The sequence below is a fragment of the Cetorhinus maximus genome, chromosome 21, assembly GCF_964194155.1.
Source record: "Cetorhinus maximus chromosome 21, sCetMax3.hap1.1, whole genome shotgun sequence".
Classification (NCBI taxonomy): domain Eukaryota; kingdom Metazoa; phylum Chordata; class Chondrichthyes; order Lamniformes; family Cetorhinidae; genus Cetorhinus; species Cetorhinus maximus.
This window is the reverse complement of record NC_135899.1, coordinates 31864287-31881797: the sequence shown is the minus strand read 5'-3', so window position 1 is coordinate 31881797 and position 17511 is coordinate 31864287. Positions and strand designations below refer to the sequence as shown.

The following is a 17511-nucleotide window of genomic DNA, read 5'->3' as shown; positions in this document are numbered from 1 at the left end:
CAGAAGTGTGGGAACAGATTGGACATGGTTGTCAACCCTGTCAGCCACAGTGGAGGGGAAACCTTGGCTCAGAGAAAAGGAAGACATGTCAGAAGCATCGTTGTGGAAGGTAGCATCATTGGAATAGATGTGACAGAGATGGAGAAACTGGGAGAGTGGGATGGAGTCCTTACAGGAACCAAGGTGTGAGGAGGCGTAGTCAAGGTAGCTGTGAGAGTCGATGGGCTTGTAATGAATACTGGTAGACCAATGACATGACATATGACAAATGATATATTTTTCAATTTTGTATTAATTGGTGAATGGCTTCTCTTTTCATACAATTGTAAATGTGTTCAGATCTTGTGAATACAGCTGGTCATCCACATCTGTTTCAGTTCCCATGTCCCTTGCAATGACTGCTAGTCTCTTCGAACTCTTGGGTCTTGATTAGTTTTCTAATAATTCATTTCCAGGGCTTTTTTCAACGTGGATCGCAGTGCCTCAGTAAACTCTGTGTTGTTCCCCCTTCCTCATAGTTTGTTGGGAGTTTTGTCATGTTGTTACCTAGATTACATTTTACTGTGTTTACATCAGAAACATTGTTTGCAGGATTTGAAGTGTCTATTTGGACTGATCTCTAACCCACAACTGAACAGGAACAATTACCTTCCACATGTGCTCCGGATTGTGACTCTCTCTGAAAAGATTCCGTGGTGAGCGGTATGTAGGATTCAGTCAACTTCAGTTCCATATTATTATCCATGGTTTCTGGGTGGTGGTGAGTGAGGTCGATCTTCAGGAATGGTTGTGCTGAAACTAATGAAAATACTAAACATAGTCAACTGCACTATATTCAGGAAAAGTGTAAATGCGGACAATAATAGTCCAATAATTTAAACAGTAGTTTGTAAAACTTGGAATCTCACCGATTTGATGTCCTTTCCCAGGATTCATATGGAATGGTTGCTGTGGGATTCCTGTTTTATCAGTTTCTATGGACAAGAGTAAGGAGCTTTAATTGAAGATAATTTTCCACCACATGTTACCCACTGAGTTGTAATAACTCTAGAGAATCTTCTACTGAACTACATTTTTTACTCTGTTTGTGATACGTCCTGGGAAAAAGTGTCTGAGAGGTTACGATAGAAAACTGTAAACATAAGAACACGAGAAACCGGAACATGGAGTTGACTAAACGGCCTGTCGAGCCTGCTCCACCAACCAACATGATCATAGCTGATCTTGGGCTTCAATTCCACTTTCCCACTCACTCCCCAGACCCCTTGATTCCCCAACGGACCAAAAATCTGTCTATTTCACCCTTAAAGGTATTCAATAATGGAACATCCACAACTGTCTGGGGTAGAGGATTCCAAAGATTCACCATCCTTTGCAGAAATGTCTTCTCATCTCAGTCTTAAATGATCATCCCCTTATCCTGAGAATTTGCACACCCCCCACCCCGCCCCCAAAGACCTGCCAATGCCTTAGATTCCCCGGCCAGGGGAAACAACCTCTCAACATCTACCGTGTCAAGCCCCTTCAGAATCTTGTATGTTCCAATGAGATTGCCTCTCATTCTTCTAAATTCCAGAGAATATAGACCCAGCTTCTCCTTGTAGGACAATCCCCTCATCCAAGGAAGCAATCCAGTGAACCTTCGCTGTACTGCCTCCAATGCATGCACGATGCTAAGAAATAAGAGTGGGAATAGGCTACTGAGCCCCTTGAGCCTCCTCCACCATTCAATAAGGTCATGGTTGATCTAATGTGGCCTTAGCTCCACTTTTCTGCCTGGTTCCCACCCATAACCCTTGACTCCCTTTTAGATCAAAAACCTGTCTAACTCAGCACTGAATATATTCAATAACCCAGGCTTCACTGCTTTGTGTAGAAGAGAACCCCAAAGATTAATGACCCTTTGGGAGAAGAAATTCTTCCTCACCATCTTAAATGGAAGACCCCTTATTTTGAAACTGTGCTCCCTACTTCTAGATTTTCCCACAATGGGAAACATTCTCTTAGCATCTACCCTGTCAGCTCCCCTCAGAATCTTAAATGTTTCAATAAGATCACCTCTCATTTTTCGAAACTCCAATGAGAGTAGGCCCAACTTGCTCAACCTGTCCTCATAATATAACCCCTTCATCCGAGGAATCAGCCTAGTGAACCTTCTCTGAACTGCTTCCAATGGAAATATATCCCTCCTTAATTGAGAAGACCAAAGTCCTATACAGTTGTAGAAAAACTTTACAACTTTTGTACTCCACCCCCCCCTTGCGATAAAGGTCAACATTCACATTGCCATCTTAATTATTTGCTGTAAATCTAATTTTTTGTGATTCATGTACAAGGACACTCAGAACAATCTATACAATAGCATTCTGCAGTCTTTCTCCATTTAAATAACATTCTGCTTTTCTATTCTTCCTGCCAAAGTGGACAACCTCACATTTCCTCACAATGTACTCCATCTGCCAAATTCTTGCCCATTCACTGAACCTATCTATATCCCTTTGCAGACTCTTTATATCTTCCTTACAACTTACTTTGCTACCGTGCTATCTTTGTACCTTAAAAGAAGCAGGGGCACAGATAGTAGATGCATTAATTATAATTTTCCAAAATTCCTTATTTTATGGAACAGTCCCAGCAGATTGCAAAACAGCTAATGAAACACTTTTATTCAAGAGTGGAGGAAGGCAGAAAGCAAGAACCTATAGGCCAGTTAACCTAATATCTGTCATAAGAAAAGTGCTGGAATTCATTATTAAGGAGGTTATAGCAGGGTACTAAGAAAATCACTATGTGATCTGGCAGAGCCAACATGTCTTTGTGAAAGGGAAATCGTGTTTAACTAATCTATTAGAGTCTTTTGACAAAGTAACATTCAAGGCGGATAAAGGGTAACCGGTACTTAGATTTGTGTACTTAGATTTCCAAAAGGCATTTTATAAGGTGTCACATCAAAGGTTACTACACAAGGTAAGATCACGTGGTGTAGGGGGTAACATATTAGCATGGATTAAAGGAAGCAGAGAGTAGGGATAAATGGTTTTTTTCCAGATTGGCATGCTGTAACTGGTAGAGTGCCACAGGGATCAGTGCTGGATCTTCAACTTTTTACAATCTAAACCCTGATATATTCATCACCTAGTCCTGTCCCGTTTCTAACCTAGTCTCAGTGATGGTCACCACATTGTATCCTTTAAATCGAATTTTCATTTCCAATTCAATTAAAAAAAGAACAAATGACCAAATAGTGACAGGGTTTTGATGAATAAAGCAATAAGAGAAAATCTGAAACCGAAGGAAAAGGCATACACAGCATGTGGACATTAAGGGGGAAAGTGACAATAGTGAATACAAAGAAAAGAATAATACAACATGCTGAAAGGTTTGGATAAAGTATGGTAGGAGGAGGCGTGTGTGTGTGAAGTATAAACATTGGCATAAAACTGTTGGCCCAGTTCTTTTCAGTAAATTCTATATAATTCCTCTCTCTCTCTCTCTCTCTCACTCTCCCCTCTCAGTGTCCTGTATTCCCAGTACTGGAGATTCCCCCACACTCACTCTGTCCCCTCAGTTCCACATTCCCCTCTCTCTCACTCTCCCCTCTCAGTGTCCTGTACTCCCAGTACTGGAGATTCCCCCACACTCACTCTGTCCCCTCAGTTCCACATTCCCCTCTCTCTCACTCTCCCCTCTCAGTGTCTTGTACTCCCAGTACTGGAGATTCCCCCACACTCACTCTGTCCCCTCAGTTCCACATTCCCCTCTCTCTCACTCTCCCCTCTCAGCGTCCTGTACTCCCAGTACTGGAGATTCCCCCACACTCACTCTGTCCCCTCAGTTCCACATTCCCCTCTCTCTGATTCTTACCTCTCCGTTGCCTTTTCCAGATGATTTTTCCGATTATCCCGAATAAAATAGCCAGGGCAGCGATCACTAATCCTGTTATAAATCCAGGATGCAAGTGTCCCCAACTGTTTTCCAGGATTTCTGAAACACAGTTAAATAACATCAGGATCATCTTACTGTTCCGGGATCCATTCCAGTTCGGATTTATTCTGTTTGTGTTGTTTTTCCCAGGATTGCACTGTATGGCGCAGGAGTCAATGGAATTGATGATTCTCACATGTCAGCTGATTGCAAATGCCCAATTTCCATTGAAATAAAAGCAAACTTTACACATGAGCAGCAAGTTAAAATCCACCCTGGGTCTCAAATTAGCAGCCTGACAGCACTGGGTTAGTGCAGGGATTGAGGTAGCAGTGAGCACATTTGAGACACAATTGAGACTTGAGCACAAAATCTAAGCTGTCACTCCATTGTAGCACTGAGGAAGCACGGCACTGTCAGAGGGTCAGTACTGAGGGAGCGTTGCAATTTCAGATTGTTAGTACTGAGGGAGTGTTGCACTATCAGAGGATTAGTACTCAGGGAGTACTCCACTTTCAAAAGGGCAGTGCTGAAACTGTAACACCCTGTTAGAAGGGGGACACTGAGAGATTACTAGGTGGGCATTATTAGTGGAACATTGAACTGTCGGATGGGCAGTACTGAGGAAGCAGTGCATTGTCGGAGGGCAAGTACTGAGGGAGTTCTGCATTGTCAGAGGGGCAGTACTGAGAGATTACTGCACTGTGAGAGGTGCCATCTTTTGACAAAATATGAAAATGAGGCCTCTCTGTCCTCTCAAGTGGACTTAGGGCACTATTTTGAATAAGTTCACCCCAGTCCAAAATCAAAATACTGCAGATGCCAGAAATCTGAAATAAAATAGAAAATGCTGGAAATGCTCAGCCCTTCTGGCAGCATTTGTGGAAAGAAACAGAGTTAATGTTTCAGGCTGTGACTTTTCTTCAGAAATAGAACAGATGGCTAGATATCTTTCTTCAGATGGCCTCATTACAAATGCTTGGCTGAGCTCCAAGAATAGCTAATGCACTTAGTTCAGCAGGGGTCTGTTGACACGGCTTACCAGGGAGTGCAAGCTTTGTTTGATTGACGTCTTTATTGCCTTGTAATAAGTTATTCTTTTTTTTGATGTGGTCTTTCAATTCTTTTGAGTTCATTTACACAAGATTAAGAGGTATGGGATAAGTGGATTCCGGCTCGTGGGGCACTGGCACCAGCATTGGAGAAAGTGGGATCTATACATTTGGGACTGTGCTGGGGCTGGTGTCCTTGTGAGCCACATAACTAGGGAATTAGAGAGGGTTTTAAGCTGAATAGTGGGGCAAGGGATGAAATTTAGGAAGATGTAGTAAACCAAAGAGTAGAGACAAGGCAAGAGAGAAAGGTATTAATATGGGAAATGATAAACAGTCTGTGACGGGAAGGAACAGAGAGTACAGTTCTAAGAGTACATCAGCAGATAAGGCTAGACGCTATAAAAATAATAAAAGGACAAAACTAAAGGCCCTGTATCTAAACGTACATAGCATTCGAAACAAAACAGATGAACTGATAGCGTGAATAGAAATAAATAAGTATGATCTGATAGCCATTACAGGGACATGACAACAGGATGACATAGATTGGGACCTGAATATTGAAAGGTATGTGATATTTAGGAAGGACAGAAGTTACAAAAAGGTGCAGGGGTGGCTCTGTTAATTAATAATAGTATTAGCACATTAGAGAGGGATGACCTAAGTTCAGGAAACCTGGATGTAGAAGCAGTTTGGGCTGTGACGAGGGATGATAAAGGCAAGAAGTAACTTGTGGGAGTGGTGTACAGGTCCCCTAATTGTAACTACATAATGGGACAGAGTTTTAAAGAAGAGATAATGGGAGCTTGGCAGAAAGGTGCAGCAATAACCATGAGGGATTTTAATCAATATGTAGACTGGAAAAATCAGGTGAGCAAAGGTAGCATAGATGAGGAGTTCATGGAATGTTTTCCGGATAGTTTCTTAGAACAGCACATTCTGGAGCCAACCAGAGAGCAGGCTATACTAGACCTTGTATTGAGCAACGAGATAGGATTAATTGAGAACTTCAGTGAAGGCACCCATATGTAGCAGCATTATGTGAATGAATTTTACGTTCATTTTGAGGGAGAAATTAATTCGTCAAAAACTAGTATTTTAAACTTAAATAAAGGCAATTATGAGGGCATGAAAGTGGAGCTAGCTAAATTGAACTGGCAAATGAGAATAAGGGATAGGTCAATATAGGCTTAGTGGCAGACATTTAAAGGGATATTTCAGAATACACTGAATAGATACATGCCAATGAGAAAGAAAAATTCCAAGGGGAGGGTCCACCATCTGTGGTTAACTAAAAAAGTTAAAGACAGTATCAAATTTAAAGAAAAAGCATACAATTACGCAAAGATGGGTGGCAGGTCAAAACATTGGAAAGAATATAAAGAACAGCAAAGAATGATAAAAAGATTAATAAGGAGGGAAAAGTTAGAGTACAAGAGAAAGCCAGCTCTGTTGAAGAGTCATATGGACTCGAAACGTTAACTGTGTTCCTCTCCGCAGATGCTGTCAGACCTGCTGAGTTTTTCCAGGTATTTTTACTTTTGTTTTTATTTAGTAATATAAAGACAGACAGTAAGTTTCTATTCATATTTAAATAAGAAAAAAGTTAACAAAGTGAGTGCTGGTCCTATAGAAAGTGCGTCTGGGGAATTGATAATGGAAAGTAAGGAGATGGCGGATGAATTAAACAGGTATTTTGCTTTGGTCTTCACTATAAAGGAGACAAGTAATATCCCTGAAATAGCTATAAATCAGGAAATGGAAGGGACAAAGGAACTCGGGAAAATGACAATCACCAGGGAAGTGGTATTGAGCAAATTGTTGGGACTGCGGCCTGACACATCCCCAAGTCAGGATGGACTTCACTCTAAGATCTTGAAAGAAGTGGCTAGTGAGATAGTTGATGCACTGGTTTTAATTTTCCTAGATTCGGGGAAGGTTCCATGAGATTGGAAAATAGCAAATGTAACTCCTTTATTCAAAAAGAGAGGGAGACAGAAAGCAGGAAACTACAGGCCAGCTAGCCTAACATCTGTCATAGGGAAAATGTTAGAAGCTATAATAAAAATGTTATAACAAGGCACTTAGAAAAATTCAAGGCAGTCAGACAGAGTCATCAAGGGTTTGTAAAATGGAAATCATGTTTAACCAATTTATTGGAGTTCTTTGAAGGAGTCACATGTGCTGTGGTTAAAGGAGAACTGGTGGATGTACTGTACTTGGATTTCCAGAAAGCATTTGATAAAGTGCTACATCAAAGATTATTGCAGAAAATAAAAGCTCATGGTGTAGAGGGTAACATATTGGCATGGATAGGAGATTGGCTAGCTCACAGGAAGCAGAGAGTTGGCATAAATGGGTCTTTTGCTGGTTGGCAGGTGGTGATGAGTGGTGTGCCAAAGGGATCAGTGCTGGGGCCTCAACTTTTTACAATATATATATATAAATGACTTGGATGAAGGGACCGAAGGAATGGCTGCTAAATTTTCTGATGACACAAAGATAGGTAGGAAAGTAAATTGTGAAGAGGGTGAAAGGAGGCTACAAAGTGACATAGATGGGTTAAGTGAGTGGGTAAAGATCTAGCAAATGGAGTATAATGTGGGAAAATGTGAAATTGTTCATTTTGGCAGGAAGAATAAAAAAGAAGCATTTATCTAAATGGTGAGAGATTGCAAAGCTCTGAGATTCAGAGGGATCTGGGCATACTAGTGCATGAGTCACAAAAGGTTAATTTGCAGGTACAGCAGGTAATTAGGAAAGCTAAAAGAATGTTATCATTTACTGTGAGGGGAATTGAATACAAAAGTAGAAAAATTATCCTCAATTATACAAAGCAATAGTGAGACCGCATCTGGAATGTTATGTTCAGGAAAGGCTGGACAGGTTAGGCTTGTATCCACTGAAATTTGGAAGAGTAAGAGTTAATTGAAACCTTTAAGATCCTGAGGGGTCTTGACAGGGTGGATGTGGAGAGGATGTTTCCTTTTGTGGGAGAATCTAGAACTGGGGGTCACCGTTTAAAAATAAGGGGTTGCTCATTTAAGACAGAGATGAGTCTTTGGAACTCTCTTCCTCAAAAGACGGTGGAAGCAGTGTCTTTGACAATTTTAAGGCAGAGCAAGATAGATTCTTGATTAACAAAGAGGTGAAAGGTTATCGGGGGTAGGCAGGAATGTGGGGTTGAGGTTACATTCAGATCAGCCATGATCTTATTGAATGGCGGAGCAGGCTTGAAGGACCGAGTGGCCTACTCCTGTTCCTAATTCATATGTTCGTATGAAAGTTTTTGACTTTGATACTCTGAATAGTTTTGATTGATTGACACTTTTGAGGTTGAAAGCTGAGCAGTTTTTTCTCCAAAGTAGATTTTCAAAGCCTCTGCTTATGTTGTCAATTTCAGGAGCATTTCAAAGACTAGCCAGATTTGTCTGTTGAATTTACTTGAACAGCTACATAGCAATATAAATAAGCTCAAAAATTCCCGAAGTCAAACATGGGAAAATCCCAAAGCATGACAATATATCACTTGCTTGGTGATGCGATTCATTTTAATTTTCCAAGGCTCTCACTCTTTCATTCTATTTTGAATCTGTTTCCTTGACACAGTCTCAGTTCCTCTTGCATGTTACTGTCTATATTTCATTCATCCAACCCTCTCAGTCACACAGGCTCTTTCACTTTTATCTATACACACACACACGTGCACACACACATCCAGTACAGTTCCTTACCCCACTGATAGAGCTGGGTCTCTGCCAGGCTGCTGTGTTCAATTTGACAGGAGTATTGACCCTCATCCCCAGCATTTATTTCAATCTCTTTCTGGATCTGATGGGTCCCATCGTGGTTGGGTCGAACCCCCGAGGATAGTGTCTCAGACATTACCTCTCCATCCCTTAGCCAGCTCACCTCGATGTCTACAGGATAAAACCCAGTAACCAGGCAGGAGAGAGTGAGTGGCTTGTACTGACTATTGGGATCACTTCTGGAGATGAACACTTCAGGCTGAACTGTAATGGGAAAGGGTGAAAACACAAACAATAGACAGACACTGAATGGAATGGGAGAACGCTTTCATAGACCAGTGAAGTTAGATCAGAACAGATCCAAACTGAAATACATACCTTTCCTTTTAAGGTATTCCTTTCCAAAGTGTAAACGTAGTTTTAAACGTTCAGCAAGTTCTACTTCCAACTGCCATTTCCAATACTTATTCCAGGATTCATCCGAATTCCATTTCTCCATAGTCTTCACTGCAATGTGATTGGTTGCGACCCATCTCATTTTGTCTGGCTCTAAACTAATATAGTCCTTTCCATCAAATCCAAATCGCATCGATCTCTTAATGGAGCCGTCTTCAGCGACCTCAACAGTCCTTATCCATTGGAAAATGTGAATTCCTGTCAAAGATCAGCAGAGAAATAAAAATCAATTGTTAATAGAATAAGTCCCTTATTACATTGCCAGTTTATTCTGTGGGCTCAGTATTAAAGTAATGGATTGCTTTGTGGGCTCAGTAATACAGTAATAGATATCTCTGTGGGCTCAATATTACAGTAATAGATCTCTCCCTGTGGGCTCAGTATTACAGTAATAGATCTGTCTGTGGGCTCAATATTACAGTAATAGATCTCTCTGTGGGCTCAATATTACAGTAATAGATCTCTCCCTGTGGACTCAGTGATACAGTAATAGATCTCTCTGTGGGCTCAATATTACAGTAATAGATCTCTCCCTGTGGGCTCAGTATTACAGTAATAGATCTCTCTGTGGGCTCAATATTACAGTAATAGATCTGTCTGTGGGCTCAATATTACAGTAATAGAACTGTCTGTGGGCTCAATATTACAGTAATAGATCTCTCTGTGGGCTCAATATTACAGTAATAGAACTGTCTGTGGGCTCAATATTACAGTAATATAGATCTCTCTGTGGGCTCAATATTACAGTAATAGATCTGTCTGTGGGCTCAATATTACAGTAATAGATCTGTCTGTGGGCTCAATATTACAGTAATAGATCTCTCCCTGTGGGTTCAGTATTACAGTAATAGGTCTGTCTGTGGGCTCAGTAATACATTAATAGATCTCTCTGTGGGCTCAATATTACAGTAATAGATCTCTCCCTGTGGACTCAGTAATACAGTAATAGATCTCTCTGTGGGCTCAATATTACAGTAATAGATCTCTCCCTGTGGGCTCAGTATTACAGTAATAGATCTCTCTGTGGGCTGTGTTACAGCAATATACCTCTGTGGGCTCCGTATTACAGTAATGGATCTCTCTGCGGGCTGTGTTGCAGTAATAGATCTCTCTCTGTAGACTCAGTATTACAGTAATGGATCTCTCTGTGGGCTCAGTGTTACATTAACAGATCTCTCAGTGGGCTGTGTTACAGTAATAGATCTAGGTGTGGTCTCAGCATTACAGTAATAGATCTCTCTGTGGGCTCAGTGTTACAGTAATAGATCTGTCTGTGGTCTCAGTGTTACAGTAATAGATCTCTTTGTGCACTCAGTATTACAGTAATAGATCTCCCTGCGGGCTCAGTATTACAGTAAAAGATCTCCCCGTGGGTTGTGTTATGGCAATAGATCTCTCTGTGGGCTGAGTATTACAGTAATGGATCTCTCGGTGGGCTCAGTATTATGGTAATAGATCATTCAGTGAGCTCAGTAATATAGTAAAAGATCTCTTTGTGGGCTGTGTTACAGTAATGGATCTCTCTGTGGGTTCAGTGTTACAGTAGTAGATCTCTCTGTGGGCTCACTATTACAATAATGGATCTCTCACTGGGCTCAGTATTACAATAATAGATCTATCTGTGGGCTGTGTTACAGTAATAGATCTCTCTGGGCTCAGTGTTACAGTCATGGATCTTTCTGTGGGCTCAGTGTTACAGTAATGGATCTCTCTGTGGGCTCAGTGTTACAGTAATAGATCTCTCTGTGGACTCGGTGTTACAGCAATAGATCTCTCCGTGGGCTCAGTGTTACAGTAATAGATCTCTCCGTGGGCTCAGTGCTACAGTAATAGATCTCTCCGTGGGCTCAGTGTTACAGTAATGGATCTCTCTGTGGGCTCAGTGTTACAGTAATTGGTCTCTCCGTGGACTGTGTTACAGTAATGGATCTCTCTGTGGGCTCAGTGTTATAGTAATAGATCTCTCCATGGGCTGTGTTACAGTAATGATCTCTCTGTGGGCTCAGTGTTACAGTAATTGATCTCTCCGTGGTCTGTATTACAGTAATTGATCTCTCCGTGGGCTGTGTTACAGTAATGGATCCCTCTGCGGTCTCAGTGTTACAGTAATAGATCTCTCTGTGAGCTCATTATTACAGTAATAGATCTCTCTGCATGATCCATATTGCAGTAACAGGTCCTTCTTTGAGCTTACCAGCATAGATTATTTCATTGGTTATCTCACAGTGGCAGCTATTAATGTAAAACTGAGCCTATGTGCAGTGCTGAAGAAAGTGTCAATTAAAGAATCTATTTTCTGTGAATATCTCCAAATTGCTTTTCAGAAACCGTTTTGTATGTCTTGGTCTTGATGGTCTACAGGAGAAGGGAAATCCTCTTCCCTTCATGGAGAAGAAGTGTTCCAGGTAACATTTGCACTGTAGTTATGCATGGCTTTCGTATAGGAGTGGCAAGTCATATCCGGGCATATACCCTTGTCACCCAGCCTGTGATCCGATGACCTCTTTGAACTAAAGGCAATGCAGAGCACTGGCACAGCAATGAAAGAATCAGGACTGCTGCCAGGGTAGCAGGCACAGACCTGCGTGATGTGCTGCCTGTGGTCACAAACTAGCCTTACATTCAAGGGAGTGAAATCGCTAAAGATTGATGAATATTCCGGGGCAGGAGTTTTCGCTTGGCGGGGATTCTCACCCCGCCACCCGACGAGTTGGCGGGGAATGCATACGGGTTGACCTGCAGTCATTTAAAGCTCTCCATCAGCACCTCCATCGGGAGGAAGTCCTGCTTTAGAGAGCTGTAGCTCTGTAGTGTCAGCAGCACCAGGTTTGAGTGACGGCCATTGCTAGGAGTACAGCCAGTCTCTGTAGTGGGGGAGTGAATGAAGGCCGGAGTTCAGGTATGTCAAGGATGTCAGCGGGGCCTTGATGGCAAGCGGTTTTGAGGGGCTAACGGGGAGAGTTAAGTGTGGGGGGGGGGGGTGCGGGGCTGTGGCAGGCTATGACCTTGCAGATGCGGGAGTTGGTTCAATGAGCACAGGAGATCCCCAAAAGAGGTCCCCAGCACTCCTCCTTGCCCGACATTGGCTCGCCCAGTAAAAGCTGCTGGTCTACCCACGTTGCGTGGGCTTCACCATGCTGTGGGTAAAATAGTGGGATGAGGCACTTAAATGGCCATTATTTGGCTACTCGAGGGCCTCAACAGGCCCAAGGGCAGGTGGGCCACCAGGCGCCTCCGTGGCCACCTGTAAAATGGGTGACAGGTCATGGCGGGCAAGCAAGTGGCGCACTGTATTTTAGGAAGCCCCCCCCACCCCATCTTCAAACCCACTGGCAGGGGACCGTAAAACTCCCCCCTACCCCTCCCCCAGGGTTCAATGGGGAGAGGCAGTGGAATGTAGGTGAACTCAATGACACCTTTCACCATCGAGAAACCTGAAATATGGGTAAAGTCTAGTGAGTCTCTCGTCCTCACTCTACTCTCATAGCGTAGAGAGCCTGGTTGACCTCCCTGATGTAATGTTTGACTGCAAACTGAGGTCACAGGTCACAGCCTGAAAGAAGCCGTAAATTCAATTAATAAAATCTGGAATATAAACCTGGTCTCAGTATTGAAACCATGAAACACATCTGGTTTACTAATATCCTTTAGGAAGGAAATCTGTCATCCTTACCTTACCTGGTCTGGCCTACTGTGACTCTAGATACACAGTAATGTGGTTGTGACTCTTAACAGCCCACTGAAATGGCCTAGCAAGCCAACCAATTCAATGGCAATTAGAGATGGGCAACAAATGCTGGCCTTGTCAGCAACGCTCACATCTCATGAAAGCATTAAAAAATGTGGAATTAGCCTGCCTTTTAGATGTCAAGATACCTGTATAATAGGTGTTGCCAGGGTGGCCCAAATATTGTACATCCCAGTGTCACAGACCGCAATACAACTCTGGCTGGATATCATCAAACGGAGCAATCATTGGAAGATATATAAAAAAAAAACACAGGTCAGCCAGCATCCACGGAGAGAGAAATAGTTGCAGGTTGGTGACCTTTCATCAGACTGGGAAAAGTAATTGGTTTTGAGCAACTGAAAGGGGGGTTGGGGGAAGAGTATGAAAGGAACAAAAGAGATCAATGATAGGTTGGAAGACAGGAGAGGTTAAGTGACAAAAGAGTTGGTGTTGCTGAGCCAAAGGGCAAATAAAGAAACAAAAGATGTGTTTGTGAAGGACTACGTAGGATTTATGGCACAGAACAGGCCCAACCAGTCCATGATGGTTTTTATACTCCACTTAAGCCTCTATCCCTATCTTTCCTCATCTAAATCTATCACTATAATTCTGTGTTCCCTTCTCCATCATATACTTGTCTAGCTTCCCCTCAAATGCATCTATACTATTCGCTTCAACCAGAAAGCAGAGGGTGGGAATAAAGGGTGGTTACCTCCTTGTGGTACTGAGTTCCACATTCTCTCCACTCTTTGGGTGATCCCTGTAGGATCCCTTGGTGTCTACCTTAAATTGATGGCCTCTAATTATGCTGTTCTCCACAAGAGGAAACCTTCTCTCTGTGTCCACTCTATCAAAACCTTTCACAATTTTAAACATCTCTATTAAGTCACCCATCAGCCTTCTTTTTGCAAGGGAAAAGAGACATAGCCTGTCAATCCTTTTCTGATCTGTATACTCACAAATTTCTGCTTTTATCCTTGTAAATCCTCTGTGCCCTCTCTCCAAATGCCCCAGTGCTCTTTATCGTTTTTGTAATATGGCAACCAGAACTGCACACAGTACTCTAAGCGTGGTCTAACCAAGGTTCGATAAGGGTATAGCATAACTTCCCTATTTGCAATTCGATCTCTGTAGAAATAAAGCCTAGTGCTTGGATTGCTTTTTTATTATATCCTGTGGCGCAACTTTTAATGATTAATGTATTTGTACTCTCATCCCTTTGTTGTTGCCCCCAACCTAGACTCTCACCTTCCGAGTAATAGGTTATTTCCCTATTCCTACCAAAATGTATTACCTCACATTTATCTGTACTGAACTTCATTTGCCAGTTATTTGCCCATTCTGCAAGTTTATTGATGACCTCCTGTAATTTGTTGCAGTCCTCAGTATTGATTCCCTCATCCCACCTCCCCCACAATTTGGTGTCATCTGTAATTTTTGAAATTGTGTTTTTGTTTCCAAAGTTCAAATCTTTAATGTAAATTGTGAATGGCAACTGTCCCAGCACTGATCCTTGTGGAACACCACTTCCCACCTTCTGCCACTCTGAATTTATTCCTGCCCTTTATTCCACTTTCTGCTTTCAGCCTTGAAGAGCTAGCAATCCATTCTGCCACTTGTCCCCTGACTCCACATTCTCTGACCTTATTCATTAATCTATTACAGGGCACCTTATCAAAGGCCTTTTGAAAATCCAGAAAAAAAATCTCTGATGCATTATCATTGTCCACTCCTTCTGCGACCTCCTCGAAATGATCAATAATGTTAGTCAAGCAAGGTTTTCCCTTTGGAAATCCATGCTGACTATTCATTGTTGTATTTATCTTTTCTAGTAAGGATTCCAGAGTTGTTCCTACCACTGACATTAACCTATAGGCAGTTTGATTGGAAGAATGAAGCTGTTGAAGGCAAAAAAAGAGCAAAAAAAAGAGGAAAACGCGAGCAAAAATGAAACTTGAGGAGAAAAAAAAATGGGAGCAGAGATTACAGACTGAAATTGCTGAACTCTACGTGGATTCAGAAGGCTGTAAAGAGCATAATCGAAAGGTGAGGTGCTGTTCCTCGAGCTTATGTTGAAATTCACTGGAACACTGTAGCAGGCCAAGGGCAGAAGGGTCAGAGTGGGAGCAAGGTGGAGAATTAACAATGACAGTGACAGGAAGCTCAGGGTTACACTTGTGGACAGAACAGAGGTGGCCTGAAAAGTGGCCTCCCAGTCTGTGTTTGGTCTCCCCAGTGTACAGAAGACCACATTGTGTGCAGTGAATAAAGTATACTAAATTGAAAGAAGTACGTGTAATTCACTGTATCGCTTGGAAGGAGTGTTTGGGGCCAACATATTAGGAGCAAGAGTAGGCCATTCGGCCCTTCGAGTCTCCTCCACTATTCAACAGCACCATGGCTGAACTGATTGTAACCTCAACTCCACATTCCCGCCGATCCCTGATAACCTTTCACCTCCTTGCTTATCAAGGATCTAACCACCTCAAAAAATGTTTAAAGACTCTGCCTCCACCGCCTTTTGAGGAAGAGAGTTCCAAAGATTCAAACTTAGATGGTGAGGAGACAGGAGGTAAAAGGACAAATGGGAGATTGTGCATCGCTGTTCTTACCGGACGTCTGGTTCGTATTCTTCATTATCATCTTCAGATTCTCCTTTGCAATGGCACAGTGTTTACTGCCTCGATTTGTGAGATATTCCCAGTACTCTGCATCAAAAGAGTCTGCCATCCACTGTTGTCGGGAGACAATCTGGTGGGTACTACTGTCATAATAGGCTACTGGAACTCCATTAATCATTCCCACACCAACATACTCAGGTAAATCAGTAGTACCAGAGGTGGCCAAATACATTACAGTAAAGGCATTACTATCTGTAAAACAAATAATTCAAGGGGCAAGTTAATAGCCATTAACAAACACAACCACCTGCTCCAGTGAATCCCACTCATATAGTGACAATCTCCAGTAATCCCCTAAATCATATCAATGACAGAAATTATGAAATAAAGCCAGATAGTGCATTCGCACCAGGAACTATCTACCATATCTCAAAAAGTAGCTGAAACCAGTACTGAAGACAGTGCCCCAGGTCATCCAGGTTGATGCTGATTGCATTGACGCTGCCAAAGATTTCTGTGACCCAACCTTTTTACAATTTTGCAACCATATCATTTGATCTCAGTTGAAGCATCGAAGGGTCAGAGACAACCCAGCGAAGATCATCGGTTTTATGAAGATATGGTAGAAAGGACGACACGTCCCCTTTGCATAACAGTAGCTGCATATTCAGGTAACTTATTAAAGGTCAACATCTTTCAGTAAGTCAGTGAGTTAGTAAATGGGTGAGTGAGTGAATAGGTGAGAGAATGAGAGGAGTTTTCTTTATTCATTCACAGGATGTGGGCATCGCTGGCCAGACCAGCATTTATTTCCCATCCCTAATTGCCCTTGAGGTGGTGGTGGTGAGCTGCCTTCTTGAACCGCTGCAGTCCATGTGGTGTGGGTACACCCACAGTGCAGTTAGGGAGGGAATTCCAGGGCTTTAGCCCAGTGACAGTGAAAGAACAGCGATATATTTCCAAGTCAGGATAGCGTGTGACTTGGAGAGGAACTTCCAGGTGGTGGTGTTCCCAACTATCTGCTGCCCTTGTCCTTCTAGATGGCAGTGGTCATGGGTTTGGAAGGTGCTGTCTTAGGAGCCTTTGTGAATTCCTGCAGTGCATCTTATAGATGATACAAACTGTTGCTCCTGTGCGTCGGTGGTGGAGGGTGTGGATGTTTGTGGATGGGGTGCCAATCAAGCAGGCTGCTTTATCCTGGATGGTGTCAAGCTTCTTCCAAGCTGTTGGAGCTGCACTCATCCAGGCAAGTGGGGAGTATTTCATCGCACTCCTACCTTGCAGATGGTGGACAGGCTTTGGGGAGTCAGGTGGTGAGTTACTCGCTGCAGGATTCCTAGCCTCTGACCTGCTCTTGTAGCCACAGTATTTATAAGGGTAGTCCAGTTCAGTTTCTGGTCAATAGAAACCCCCAGGATGTTGATAGTGGAGGATTCAGCAATGGTAATGCCACTGAATGTCAAGGAGCAATGGTTACATTCTCTTTTGTTGGAGATGGTCATTGCCTGGCACTTATATGGTGCAAATGTTACTTGCCACTTGTCAGCCCAAGCTTGGATGTTGTCCAGGTCTTGCTGCATTTGGACATGGACTGCTTCAGTATCTGAGGAGTAATGAATGGTTCTGAACATTGTGCAATCATCAGCGAACATCCCCACTTCTGATCTTATGATGGAAGGAATGTCATTGATGAAGCAGCTGAAGATGGTTGGGCCTCGGACACTGCCCTGAGGAACTCCTGCAGTGATGTCCTGGAGCTGAGATGACTGACTTCCAACAATCACAACCATCTTCCTTTGTGCTAGGTATGACTCCAACCAGTGGAGAGTTTTCCCCCTGATTCCCATTGACTCCAGTTTTGCTAGGGCTCCTTGGTGCCACACTCAGTGAAATGTAGCCTTGATGTCAAGGGCAGTCACTCTCACCTCACCTCTGGGGTTTAACACTTTTGTCCATGTTTGAACCAAGGCTGTAAT

The 17511-nt window shown here is 42.7% G+C and overlaps 1 protein-coding gene across 3 annotated transcripts in view; it reads right to left on the bottom strand.

Annotated features, from left to right (window-relative positions):
• Window positions 1–274: 274 nt before the first annotated feature.
• LOC144695815 (class I histocompatibility antigen, F10 alpha chain-like) overlaps window positions 275–17511 on the bottom strand; it is a 43692-nt gene continuing 26455 nt past the window's right edge. For 2 of the 3 annotated variants that reach the window (XM_078566826.1, XM_078566825.1), the window contains 6 exons: window positions 15527–15787; window positions 9107–9382; window positions 8714–8992; window positions 3865–3984; window positions 909–974; window positions 275–798 (listed from right to left, as the gene is read on the bottom strand). In XM_078566826.1, the coding sequence (XP_078422952.1) occupies window positions 620–798; window positions 909–974; window positions 3865–3984; window positions 8714–8992; window positions 9107–9382; window positions 15527–15767 (1161 nt within the window). In that variant the 5' untranslated portion in view covers window positions 15768–15787 and the 3' untranslated portion in view covers window positions 275–619. The remainder of the gene's footprint in view (window positions 799–908; window positions 975–3864; window positions 3985–8713; window positions 8993–9106; window positions 9383–15526; window positions 15788–17511) is intronic. The other variant, XM_078566827.1, reaches the window with a different exon arrangement.